The sequence below is a fragment of the Apteryx mantelli genome, chromosome 1, assembly GCF_036417845.1.
Source record: "Apteryx mantelli isolate bAptMan1 chromosome 1, bAptMan1.hap1, whole genome shotgun sequence".
Lineage (NCBI taxonomy): Eukaryota > Metazoa > Chordata > Aves > Apterygiformes > Apterygidae > Apteryx > Apteryx mantelli.
In genome coordinates, this window is record NC_089978.1 from 164,504,682 (window position 1) to 164,516,043 (window position 11,362).

General features: G+C 52.1%; 1 protein-coding gene across 1 annotated transcript; it reads left to right on the forward strand.

The window, feature by feature from the left end:
• The first annotated feature begins 1,324 nt into the window (after positions 1–1,324).
• NOL12 (nucleolar protein 12) lies at positions 1,325–7,468 on the forward strand. Its single transcript, XM_067309568.1, has 6 exons — positions 1,325–1,461; positions 1,618–1,723; positions 1,956–2,004; positions 2,512–2,654; positions 3,643–3,743; positions 4,400–7,468. Exons 1-6 carry the CDS (start codon positions 1,382–1,384, stop codon positions 4,569–4,571), a joined length of 651 nt encoding a protein of 216 aa, XP_067165669.1. The 5' UTR covers positions 1,325–1,381; the 3' UTR covers positions 4,572–7,468.
• The last annotated feature ends 3,894 nt before the right edge of the window (positions 7,469–11,362 follow it).

The window sequence follows — 11,362 nt, forward strand, 5'->3', positions numbered from 1 at the left end:
CAGCCAGAGTCACTCAAGTGAACAGTGAACCTGGGAGTCCTGACACCCTACCAATCTGTGCTAGTACCTCTCTGCCATCAGCTACAGAAACCGTGGCTGTTTGGAGAGGTCCTACATCCCAGAGGCTCAGCATCAGAGCTGAGACCAATCCCCATGCTTGCCCTCCCAGACTAAGAGGAGATGCCACAGACACCAAACAGAATGACAGACGACAATACCCTACATTAAAGCCTCAGACCTTTATTAGAGAGATATGGACATGAACTATTTGGAAAACCAGAAGAGCGGGTCTTGTGGCCATGACCCCCAGTGCCCTAATGGCTGTACAAGGCAGAGCACATAAGATCTTTTAAACACCTCTGCAGGGAGCAAGCTGCAAAGGAGCATGAGCTGGAGGCACCATGGCCTGAAGAAACCTCCTGCTCACCTCAGGCTGGATGCCAGGGCTCTAGCTAGATGCTAGGTCACAGATACCACCCAGGTCTATGGCAGCAACTTCTCTCTCCCAGCTCCAGCAGGGTGGAAGAAAATGTTCCAGAAGCAGGAAAGGGACACGCAGGAGGGATGCACAGAGGTCCCCCCGTTGCGTGCAGGGCAACGAGAGGATCAGATCCCTGCTCTGCTCTTTCAAACTACTGTAGGCAAAAAGGTGGTCCCCAGGGGCCCACTGCCTGCAGTGGGAGCCTGTTGTCTCCCTGCACACGAGCGCTCCTTCGCTGGAGCCGGCCCAGGCTAGGGCCCGCGCGAGGCTCCTGACTCATCGCTCTGCCGCAACTCCGGCAAGTCGCGGCAGAGCTGTTGCGCCCCTCTGCAACCAGAGTTGGCGTTCAGCCCAGGCAGTAGCCGCCATGGCCGGCCTTTGTCTCCATCTCCACAGCAGTGCCGTGGCAACACCCCACGTTTGGGGGCCGCGGGAAACGGCCTGGGCTGCTCCTCCCTCCCCCTAAAACCAGCTCTGCTTGCAACGGCCGAAAGCCAAGGTTGCACCCAGGCCCTTCACCCGGGGTCTCCTGGGGGCCAGGCGCCCTCTCTGTGTAAATTCACTGCTGCCCGTCGCCCATGTCGCCCCTTCCCCGCGGCCGGGGCAGGAGCGGGGCGCTTCGGGGCAGCGCGGGGGACGAGGCAGCGGCTCCTTCCCCCCCACACGCCCCGCCGGCAGCTCCGGCTCGGAGCCGCAGGACCGCAGGCAGCGGCACCGGGCAGGTCCGCTGCGGGGGCGGCGCGGCGCGGCACAAAATGGCGGGCGGGGCCGAACCGCCTGGCGCCGTCCCTCCCTCTCGGCGCGGCGCGGCGTGGCGCGTTGCGGCACCGCCTCGCGGGGGCCGGGCCGGGGCGGGCGGCAGCGCGGGGCCGCGGCGTGGAGCCGCGGCGTGGGGCCGCCATGGGCTGCAAGAAGAAGAAGAAGGGGACAAGCGGCGCGGCGGCGCGGCTGGTGGTGACTTTCGACGAGGAGCGGCGGAGGTGAGGCCCGAGTGCGCCGCCGCCGCCGCTGGGGCTGGGCCCCACCGGGAGGCCTGAGGGGGTCCAGGCCCGGGGGGCAGCCGGCTGTGGTGGGGCGACGGAAAGCCCCCCCCCCCAGGGGTGCTGAAAGCTCCGGGGCGTTTCCTCGGTTTCCAGGGAGTACCTGACCGGCTTCCACAAGCGGAAGGTGGAGCGGCGGAAGGTGGCCCTGGAGGAGATCAGGCGCAAGCTGAAGGAGGAGCAGAGGAAGATGAAGGAGGAGGTGCTTTCCCCCCCCCACCGGCCAGGGAGCCGCGGCCCTGCGGGCGGTGCGGGGCTGCGGGAGGGCTGAGAGGGGCGAAGCCGTGGGGCAGGCCCGTGCCGACCGCCCGTCGGGGATTGGGGCTCCCCCGGCTCGCTCGTAGGGGGAAAGGGTCGTCCTGGGCGGAGGAATGGGGATGCCGTCGGCAGCTGGTACAGCAGAGGTGCTGCAGTGACCTGTTTCCATCCTTCAGCGGCACAAGGAGTACCTGAAGATGCTCAGTGAGAGAGAAGAGGCGCTCGGTATGTGTTATTTGCCCCATCACAGCTGGATGGATGCGAGAGGAGTCCAAAGTTTGTGAGAAACGGGAGAGGTGCCGAACCGGCTAGGAATCTCGTGGTCTGTCACGCAGAGACCTTGGCTGGGGGGGTCGGAGACTGAGCAGAGGCACTCGCGCGGCCCGGCAGGGCTCACTCCTTCATGTCTGCCTGAGGAGCAGGATAGCAGTCAGCATAGTGGGCTGAATGGTGAACCTCTCAGCCCCTAGTCCGTAGTCAGAAGGAGAATCAGGCATGTTGTAGAGAAGGGAACAAATGGGATGACATCTCTAAACTGTTACGGGATTCTTTTCTGTTGGGGAAGGCATTTGCCTTCCATGCTTGCAGTGCCAGTGTTTCAGCCTCTCCACCCTTTAACCCTACATGCAGAGACTCCGTCTCTTTCCCCCAAGGTGGCAATGTAGGAATGAGTGTAAGCCTAGCTTGTGTAAAGCTGTGTGCTTTGTAGTGTGGGATTTTTTGCCTCCCCAGATGAGGTTGATGAACTGGAGCACTTGGTGACGTCGCAGACGGAGTCTGTGAACATCGACCACCCAAACCACATTGTAACAGTGACCACCATCAGTGACTTGGATCTCTCAGGCGCACGCCAACTGGGACTGACCACCCCTGAGGTACAGCCTCTTACTGCCTCTCTGGTTGTATCAGCCTTGAGCATTCTTGGGGCTGGGTAGGTAGGATGCTCCTTGATTATGTCAATAGATTTGCAGCTGACCAGGAGCACGACTGAAAAGGGAAACTCACAATTTTTGCATTCCTCCCCAATGTATATTAGTCCTCTAAAGAGGAGGAAATGCCCTGCATGAAGGGCTCATTCCAAATCTCCCTGGAATCCTTTGCTGTTTCCCTTTGATGTAATGTTAGTGGAAGATGCAACAGGGCTGGATGGGGAGAACATGGTATTTTCAAGGCAAGTACAACACAAGCAGCAAGAATGCAGGCTTCACTGCGTGGACTGGCCTTGACCCCTTGCCTGTGTGCTGTCCAGGAAAAATTGGTACTAGGGTTAAGAGGAATTTCTCTGTCTATGTTCCTCCGCTCAGACCACAAATAAGGAAACTATTCAGTTCTGGTTATGGTACCTTCTATTTCAGAACAGAATTTAACTGAACTCTCATATTAGTTTCACAGAGACTTTCAGGCACTAGTTGTCTTAAATCCTTTTGGTCTTTACAAGTCATGGCTGGTTTTGAGCTCTTTGGAGAAATGTCCATGTTGGGTAGTTAACCTTTTAAATTTTTAAGGGCATCGTCTAATCTAAAAATCTACTTAAAGAGGTTTTGGTAGTAATTAAAAAACAAAAATAACATCTTCACTTTATAGTTTAGACTTGAATTGCATAGCCACTGAGATCCTGTTGAAGAGTTGGATCTTAGAGTGGATTAATGTATTCCTTGCTGCTGTCCCTTTTTTGAAGGTCTGTGGTAAGAAACCTTGAGACTCGGACAGTAAGGGATGTGGAGGATTTAAAGAATTTGGTCCATAACTAGATGTTTCACAAAGTAGGATGAAACCAGGAAGGCAGCAGAAACACTCAATTCACCAGATACTGCCTGCTTTAATGTGTCTATGGGGATTTTTTTTTTTTTGTTCCTTTCTAAGGGAAAAAGTATCAGATCAGAAGAAGAGAAGGAGGAAGAGGTGGTGAACAAGCTCGCAAGAACAGTTCCCAAAAAGTCCAGAAATCCCTTCCTGTCTGAAAAGTATGTATAAACTTGTTCGAACCTTGCCCAACCTGTATTCCCAGAGTAGCCATGAGGGGACAGGAAGAGGATGCTGTACTGCCTGGTTGCCTATGGATAGGAGCCAGCAGAGGGCACTTGCAGAGCGTGAGCCTGACTGGGACACTTCATTCCCAGCCTAGAGTCCCAGGTAGCTGCCAGGCTTTCTGTTTTATTGATCCCTGGTGACAGCAGTAGGAAGATGCTGCTGCAGTGCAGAGCAGGCTTTGCCCTGAATTATGAACTCATTCGTTCTGCTTGATGGATATTGCAGGGTGCAGTGTTGCTCTGGGATGTAGGTAAAAAGACTCTAAAGCTTAAAGCTCTTGCATTCCCCACATTTTTCAGTATCCAGGGTTTACAGCTGCTTTGGTGGTACAAGGAATTATTTAACTCTATGGTGGCTGGACTGCCCATTGCTCAAAGAGTGCATTTTGGTTGTTACTGCATAATGTAAACTTAAAAGCTTTTTTGTCTCATCAGGATGATGCCCAACACAATGGGATTCTCCAGGGTTTTACAGATGCTAGCATCCCCTTTCTGCTGGGCCACGCAGGGCTGTCCTGCTATTGTTGTGGTGTCACCCTACTCCTGCAGACTTTGGTCCTCAGGCATTTCTTTTTTTCTGCCCTGCACAGGATCTCATCACTCACTGCCTCACTGCACATGCACAGTCAGAAAAAGACAAAAGGAAAGCGACCCCAGCGTGGGCAAGGCCCACGCAAGAAAATCCAGAAACCCAGTACAAGACGAACCACTAAGACTCAGCGCCGGAGACTGACCGGCAAAACAGGACGTGACCAAGATTAAGGGAAAAACTAGTGCTTGGACCAGCAGCTGGGACAACTTTTGCATCTGGTCAGTGGCTCCTTGTAGCCCATTTGTCATGAGCAAAGGCCTTGTTTACTTGACTTTCTGACCAATGATGAGTCCAGCTTAGCTGTCCTCTCACCTCCTCATCTGAGCACTGGCCAGAGTCACTGGATGCTCTTCCCATTTGTTTCTGCAGTGATCTACTACTAAGTGTTTGGGTGCTGTGGAAACTCTCAAAACTTCTGCTGAGGGTCAGGCTATGAACTGAGTAAGATTCTTTATTTAGCATAAAACCCTCCTGTCCCTGGACCTCCTCTTCCAGAGCTGATACTTGGCTTTATTAAAGGAGAGGATCTAGGGTTGAGTGCAACAGACAAATCATCAGGGAAAGTTATGAGACTAGGAAGAGTTCTGCTTCCACTTGTACACAGTGCCCTGGTATTTCATGGAGGCATGGTTTCATCTTGTCTCATTTCTTTTCCAGTGCCACACCTGAGTGAAGGGATGCTTGCTTTTTTTTTTTTTTTTTTTTTTAAGGGTACCTATCCCAGGTGAAATTTGGTGACTTCAAGTAAATTTTTTATAAAGTCATTTTGCTAAGAGGAAAAAAAAAAAAGGCATGTGTGATTTATCTGGAGTGGAACAGCAACAGTGCTAATGCCAATATCAACTGGGAAGAGGGGAGATCATTCCTGTTGCTTAAAGGATCTTGAAATCCACTGGTGCTCAGGAAAGAGAATACCTAGGAGCTATTTCTGTGGTATACAGAACTAGCCAGAGCAGGAATGGCTCATTTCTTTGTCTGCTGAATGAGCTTAATTCTGATAGCTCAGAGGAGTATGAAATCCCCTAATACCCTAGCTGTACGTGTGTGGCCCTCCCCATGATGGGAATGGCAGAGGCTGCCCTTCACCTCAGGGCTGGTGCAGTGATGAGCAGTTGCCTTTCTTCTTGGAACCTTAGTACATGTGTTTTAGCATGGATGCTTCCAGCAGGAAAGAACTGCTTGCACAGTTGGAGCTGAGGAATGCCAGTGGCAAAACTGGGAGTGAATTCTCTAAGGAACTAGGAAACTGAGCCTAGGCAGCACGCTGACCTGTTCCCTGGAGTATCTGTAGGAAGTGCTGTCCATTGTGCCTCTGTCAGTTCTTCACCCAGCCATCTTCCCTGGACAGGGCCTCCTCCCTTGCCACGTGTGTACTGTGGAAGAAATGACAAAGGGAAAAATGGTTCATGTGGCCAAATTCCACACCAGAAAATTAGAAACCCAGCACTGAGTGAGTGAGTAGGTTTCCCCATGCCTGAAACCATAGGGGAGAGTAACCGGTGCCTGAGGCTTCATGGAAGAACTTGGGAGCAGTGATGATAGCCAGCAGCCTCTAAAGCAAGTGGTGTGCAATGACATCAGCCTGTCATGCCTTTTCCTCTGTATGTGTTGGGAGGGAGGGTATCATCTCAACCCTGTTTCAGCAGGTTACACAATTTCTAGTAGAGCATCTTCCTCTGGAGGGAGCTGTGTGATGCACAGATAATTGCAGTAAGGAGTGAGGCACTAGGGTGCTTTCTGGCCTTACTTCTTCCTCAGAAAAAGGTAAACATCAGGGAGGGAGATTCTGTTACCCCTTGTGGGACCCTGAGTATTTGGACTCTGCGTATTCCATCCTGGGCCAAGACTTGGTGCTCTCGGTCACTAATCCAGAATAGTCTTGGTCACATCATGGGTGTGCAACGTGTGTGGTTTCCTTATCTCCAAAATAGGTGTGACGGCTTCTTCTGCACTGTCTGTGAGAGTGCCCACTCCAGAAAGCTCACGGGGTTTAATGTGCTACCATACCAGTTTTCCTGGCTTCACTTAGGGCCCTTCAAAGCTGCAGTAGTACAAATTGGGGGCAAGGCTGAAAAAGTCTGGTATCAGAATTGAATCTCATCCTAGGTGTGTGTCCAGGAGATGCCATATGCAGAATACAAAGTATTTCTTATTCTGTTTTGGAAATTATGTGCTATAGGACTATTCTCAGGCTGTTGGGTTTTAGGGGTATATAGGGAGGGAAGGAGCAAGTTCTGTTTGGAGTGATGCACCATGCAAAGGGGACTGTGGCTCAAAGCTGGAGGACAGCGTGTGACACACTCGACTGGGGAAGGCTGTGTTGTTAGTTTTAATGGACAATATATAGAAACTGCAGAGGCAAGTCTGGGGGAATGAGTAGTAATGAAGATATAACAATTTGGTTGGGTCAGTTCAATACTAGGACAGCAGTAGGTCTATGTTGTACAGCAGCTTTCCCTTCTCCCCCAGGCATTGTGCCTTGCGAGTGACAGTAGGCAGACTGTGACTTACATTTATGCCTGCCCCAGGAGTTTGCTGTAAAACTGGAATGGCCATTTTCAAGGAAGCTCACAGTTCATGTATTTTTCACAACTGTAAAATCTGCTGAAATGTGGAGTGTGAACTTGGAGTTGGGTTGCCTTCCAGAGCTTGTAGAAGACCTGAAATAGTAATCGAGACAGCATTGAGTTACCTTATTATAATCCTGAAGGGATGTTAAGACTGACCTCAACAGTACTTCAGTGTTGATATTTGTTATTTTGCTGCCAATTGATTTAGAAGAATCACTCTTCTAGTTTGCTTTTTCCCTGGCCCTAATAACTTCTGAGTCTTTCTCAAGTGTCAGTTAAAATCTCCAATAGCTTCTATTCCATGCCCTGAAAACTCCCAGTCCCTGCTGGAAGTTGTGTTTTCACATTTAAGAAGAGGAGGGGAAGGAAAAAAAAAAGGCATATGGAAAAACTGAAATCAGAACTGTTAAATCCTATGTGGAGTTAACAATCAGTATTGCTCACCCTGTTATTGATTTCTCCATTTGATTGATTAAAGCTTTACTTTGTAACATAAATTACTGACTCAAAGACAGCAGGCTAGCATTGTTATGCACAGGGTTTGGAATTGGGCTACCCCAGAATATACCCCAGGTGAGACATACACCTCCAGGGGGGCATTTTGGGTAGTGATGACCTTACTGTGATGGAGCCGAGGCGCACGATGGAGCCGAGGTGCACGGTGGCCACAGGAGCTGCCTGGGGGCTGTCATCGTTTGGAGGGGGTTCAGCCGAAGGGGAGGGTGGGAGGGAAGGGGCTGGGGCATGGGGAGGGCGGGCGGACGAGCTGAAGCCCAGTGCCCCCAGATATTAGATCAAGGATATAAGTTTCTATGCGCAAGTTAGTGCATTAAGTATTTACTGGATGCACCACAGTTTGTACCAGGCTGTGGCTTCAAATTCTTGTTCTGTGATTTGTTGCCCCTCCCCCCCCCCCCCGTTTTCAAGACGGATTTGAGCTTTGTTGTTGGTTTTCCCCCAGCTGTTCACAAACAAGTTCCAGCTGCTCAGGAAGAAGCTGCTTCCAAATATAATATACCTGCAAAAATCAGCATGCTAGTGCAGCCTCTCCTCTGGAAAGGAAAAGCAGTCACCAGCAGCTCTATACGTGCCCGTGAGCAACCCCTTCCTCAGCCTGTGCGCACACTCAGCTTCACGCTTTGCTCTGCAGATAGGCCACCACGGGCACCTGCATTTTATTTGTGCTTGTGCCTGAGGGCTTGCACAGAGACAAGCAGTGGGGAGGCTTTGACATGGGCTGCTACATTCAGGTTTCCTTGCTTGATGGATTTTGTTGACTAGACTGCAGTTCTGCTCACATGCTCACACAAAAATATAATTGGGATTACAGAGGATCAGAACCTGACTGGGAGCCATGAAGGTCAGACTTGTGGAAAAATAGGAGCACAGTGCAAACTAGAGATAGTAGCAGCAAATGTATGAGCTATGCAGTAATCATTGCACTGTTTGTTGCTGTTAACACCCCTGCAATTGCATGTCTGGCTCAAGGCTATATGCAGTACAGTCCTGCTGTTTCCAGCTTTGCATTTCAGGAAGGACCTGGGGAAAAAAGTTAATTGGAGAGTTACAAGAGCTGTTGGAGACTCATAGAATAACTGGGGTGGTTTGGGAGAGGCAGGGCTGAAGAGTGGATTGTGAACTGCCTTCACTTGATAAACACAAAAAGCCTTTTTTAACACACACCAGAACCAGGAAGAGTAGTAAGTTGAATTGTAGCAGGAGCAATTGAGGATCGCTGTTAAGAAACGTTCACCAGGACTGCTGAGGTTCAGGCACGGCTTGTGCTCAGCAGGGTGAAGCCCAGGTTAGACCTTCACCGCCGGGGGGCGTTTTAGGTAGCGATGACCTTACTACGATGGAGCCGAGGCGTGGGCACGGTAGCCGCAGGAGCTGCCTGGGGGCTGCCATCGTTTGGAGGGGGTCGAGCCGAAGGGGAAGGCGGACGGACGACATGCAGCCCGGTGCCCCCTCTCCAGGACCGGCCGCCCGCCCCGGGGCTCCGCTCCCGGTCGATCGCCCGCCCGCTGCAACCGACACGAGGGTGCTGGCACACATGGGCGCCGCCGCCAGCCACTCAGAGGGCGATATTCAAATCGCTGTTCGGCGGCAGCCAATGAGGGTTTAGGAGGCGTGGCCTCGCGCCCCGCGTTTCCCACGGCCGGGTTGATTCACGGGGAGTTCGGCGGTCGGCGAACTGCTAGGAGCTGCGGGCAGGTGCAGGTACTGGGGGCACTGGGAGGCACTGGGGGGCACGGGGCACGGGGCACGGCAGGGTGGCTGGCTGCCTGCCTGCCGGAGGCCCAGGGGAGCGCCTTCCCGGCAGACGGCCCCGAGCATCTTGTGGGAAGTGGGGGGCAGTGCTTTGCCCATCAGATGGTGGGTGCTGTGGGCTCTGGACACAGGTGACAGTCCATGGGAAGTGATGTTGGGGTTTTTCTTTCCATGTCCTCTGGCAGGTGAGTGCCACACTCATGTCCAGGGTTTGGCATGGCAGCTGAGCTGAGAACACATGGCCCAGTGCAAGGAGGGAGGCTGCAAGGTTGGCATTGGTGCAAGTTGCAATATTGCAAAATGAGTGCACTAACAAACAAAAATTATAGCTTGGTTTTGGTGTTGACAGTTATCAATAGGTGTTTTGGGGAGCAGCCATAATCTTGGTCAGCCGCTCTGACTCATGTGTCCATGTTCAGAGGAGTGGTGGCATGTTCACGTCAGCAATGGACTGGCTGCCTTTGGAGCATAGCTTTGGCACAGCGGAGCAGGGGAGGTGATGATGGGCAGGATGCTCTAGGGAAAGTCAGGACATAAGTGCAGAGCCCAGCTCTTGTGCTAGCAACACTTATACTTTGCACTGTTGCAAGCAACTATCCACGTCTCAGATATTTTAGTGGGATCAACAAGTTTAGGAAAAGTCTCAGTGGGTTTCTAAATTTCCTAAGTTGCCTATAGATATCCCTTTACAAGTAACATAGTCATGAAGAAAGGTTTCCTTTTTGTGCCTTCTAGCAGAGCCTGAGGTAAGGAAATTTCCTTCAAGCAGAATATCAGGATGCGAACATCATTCTCTCAGTTCTCAGGGACTCACAAATTGGGATGCGCCAGCAGACATTTGAGTATGGAGTGCAGTGTCCCCTTCTAAAACATATTATATGGTTCATACTGATGACCTTGAATCTTGATACCCTTTGATTCCAGTATTTCCAGCTAAGAGCAGCAAACTTCAGTCTGGAAATAACATTTCTGCTTCTGAAGGAGCTTGAGGTCAGGGGACTGAAAGCTCTGGTTTTCTGCTTCTGTTCCTTACTTCTTTTCCTTCCGGCTGCTTCCTGCCTGTAGCACATCAGCCAAAGCATCTTTGTCCCTGCTATGGACTATGTCGGGTTTGTTAGACGATGTGCCCTGTGAGAGCTTTGAAGCCAACACGTTTGCAAAGAGTCTGTGCCAGCACTGCTTCCGAGTGGCGGGGGCTCACCAGCACGCTAGCCAGGTGAGCTCCACCATCTCACCTGGAGGCTATGAATACTTTTTTAAGGGCCCCTTTGTTTGGGGTTGGGACTCCATGTGTCTTTGTAGATATGGAAATCTCCAACATAAAGGCTCAGCCAGGCTTTCTAGATGTCTTTGAGGGAAGGCTGAGTGGAGAGAGAGCCTTCCCAGGCAGGGGGAATCCATCATTTAACTGTGCCCACTGGCTGGTGTCAAGCCCAGACCATAGCCCAGAGCTGCTTTAGCGGGGAAGGGCTGGACATGGGACACAAGGAGCTCTATGCATCCCAAAACAGAAAATAGGGTTGTTCCAGATGCCAACCCGTGTGGATAAACAGTGACAGAGAGGGAAGGGAGCAATCAGCAGGGCAGGCACTGACCCCAGTCTGGATTTAATCCTTGCTGAATCCATCTGCTGGCATTCACAGCCTGCCTCCCCTAAAGCTCTGTCGTGACAGGTATCCCCAGGCCCCCTGGCTGACAGCTCAGGCCGGGGGCTGAGGCCTTCTCCTGGTAGCTGCAGTGAGATGTTCTCGCAGGGGAAGGCAGGCTGGAGGGGAGAAATCACATGGGAATTTGGGCTCTGGATACCTCACCCTGATACCATCCCTCAGCATGGGGCCAAGCGCAGGGGTGGGGGCTGTGGCAGGCTGCATCCGGCCCGGCATCAGCCGGTTTCATGTTCACAGAGGGTTTCGTGTTGTTTGCTGTCCTCCAGGAGCGACTGGCCTGAGATTATGAAATAGTAATGAGCTTCCCTCTCTCTTTCTTGCCCTCTCCCTCTCTTCCCCTGGCCCCGGGCCCTCTAGAGTTACCTCAGCCCTTTGCCTGCGATCTGCTCAGAGCTGCCTCCTCTGAGCGAATCCCAGTGCGGGCGAGACGCTGGAGGGAAAGCTGTGCAGACA

What these genes read in the sequence shown, in the direction of transcription:
- NOL12 (XM_067309568.1), top strand. Translation starts at nt 1,382, where the DNA reads ATGGGCTGCAAGAAGAAGAAGAAGGGGACAAGCGGCGCGGCGGCGCGG. An exon ending in AGAGGAAGATGAAGGAGGAG is followed by an intron (nt 1,724 to 1,955) that starts GTGCTTTCCCCC and finishes TCCATCCTTCAG; the next exon opens with CGGCACAAGGAGTACCTGAA. An exon ending in TGGGACTGACCACCCCTGAG is followed by an intron (nt 2,655 to 3,642) that starts GTACAGCCTCTT and finishes TTCCTTTCTAAG; the next exon opens with GGAAAAAGTATCAGATCAGA.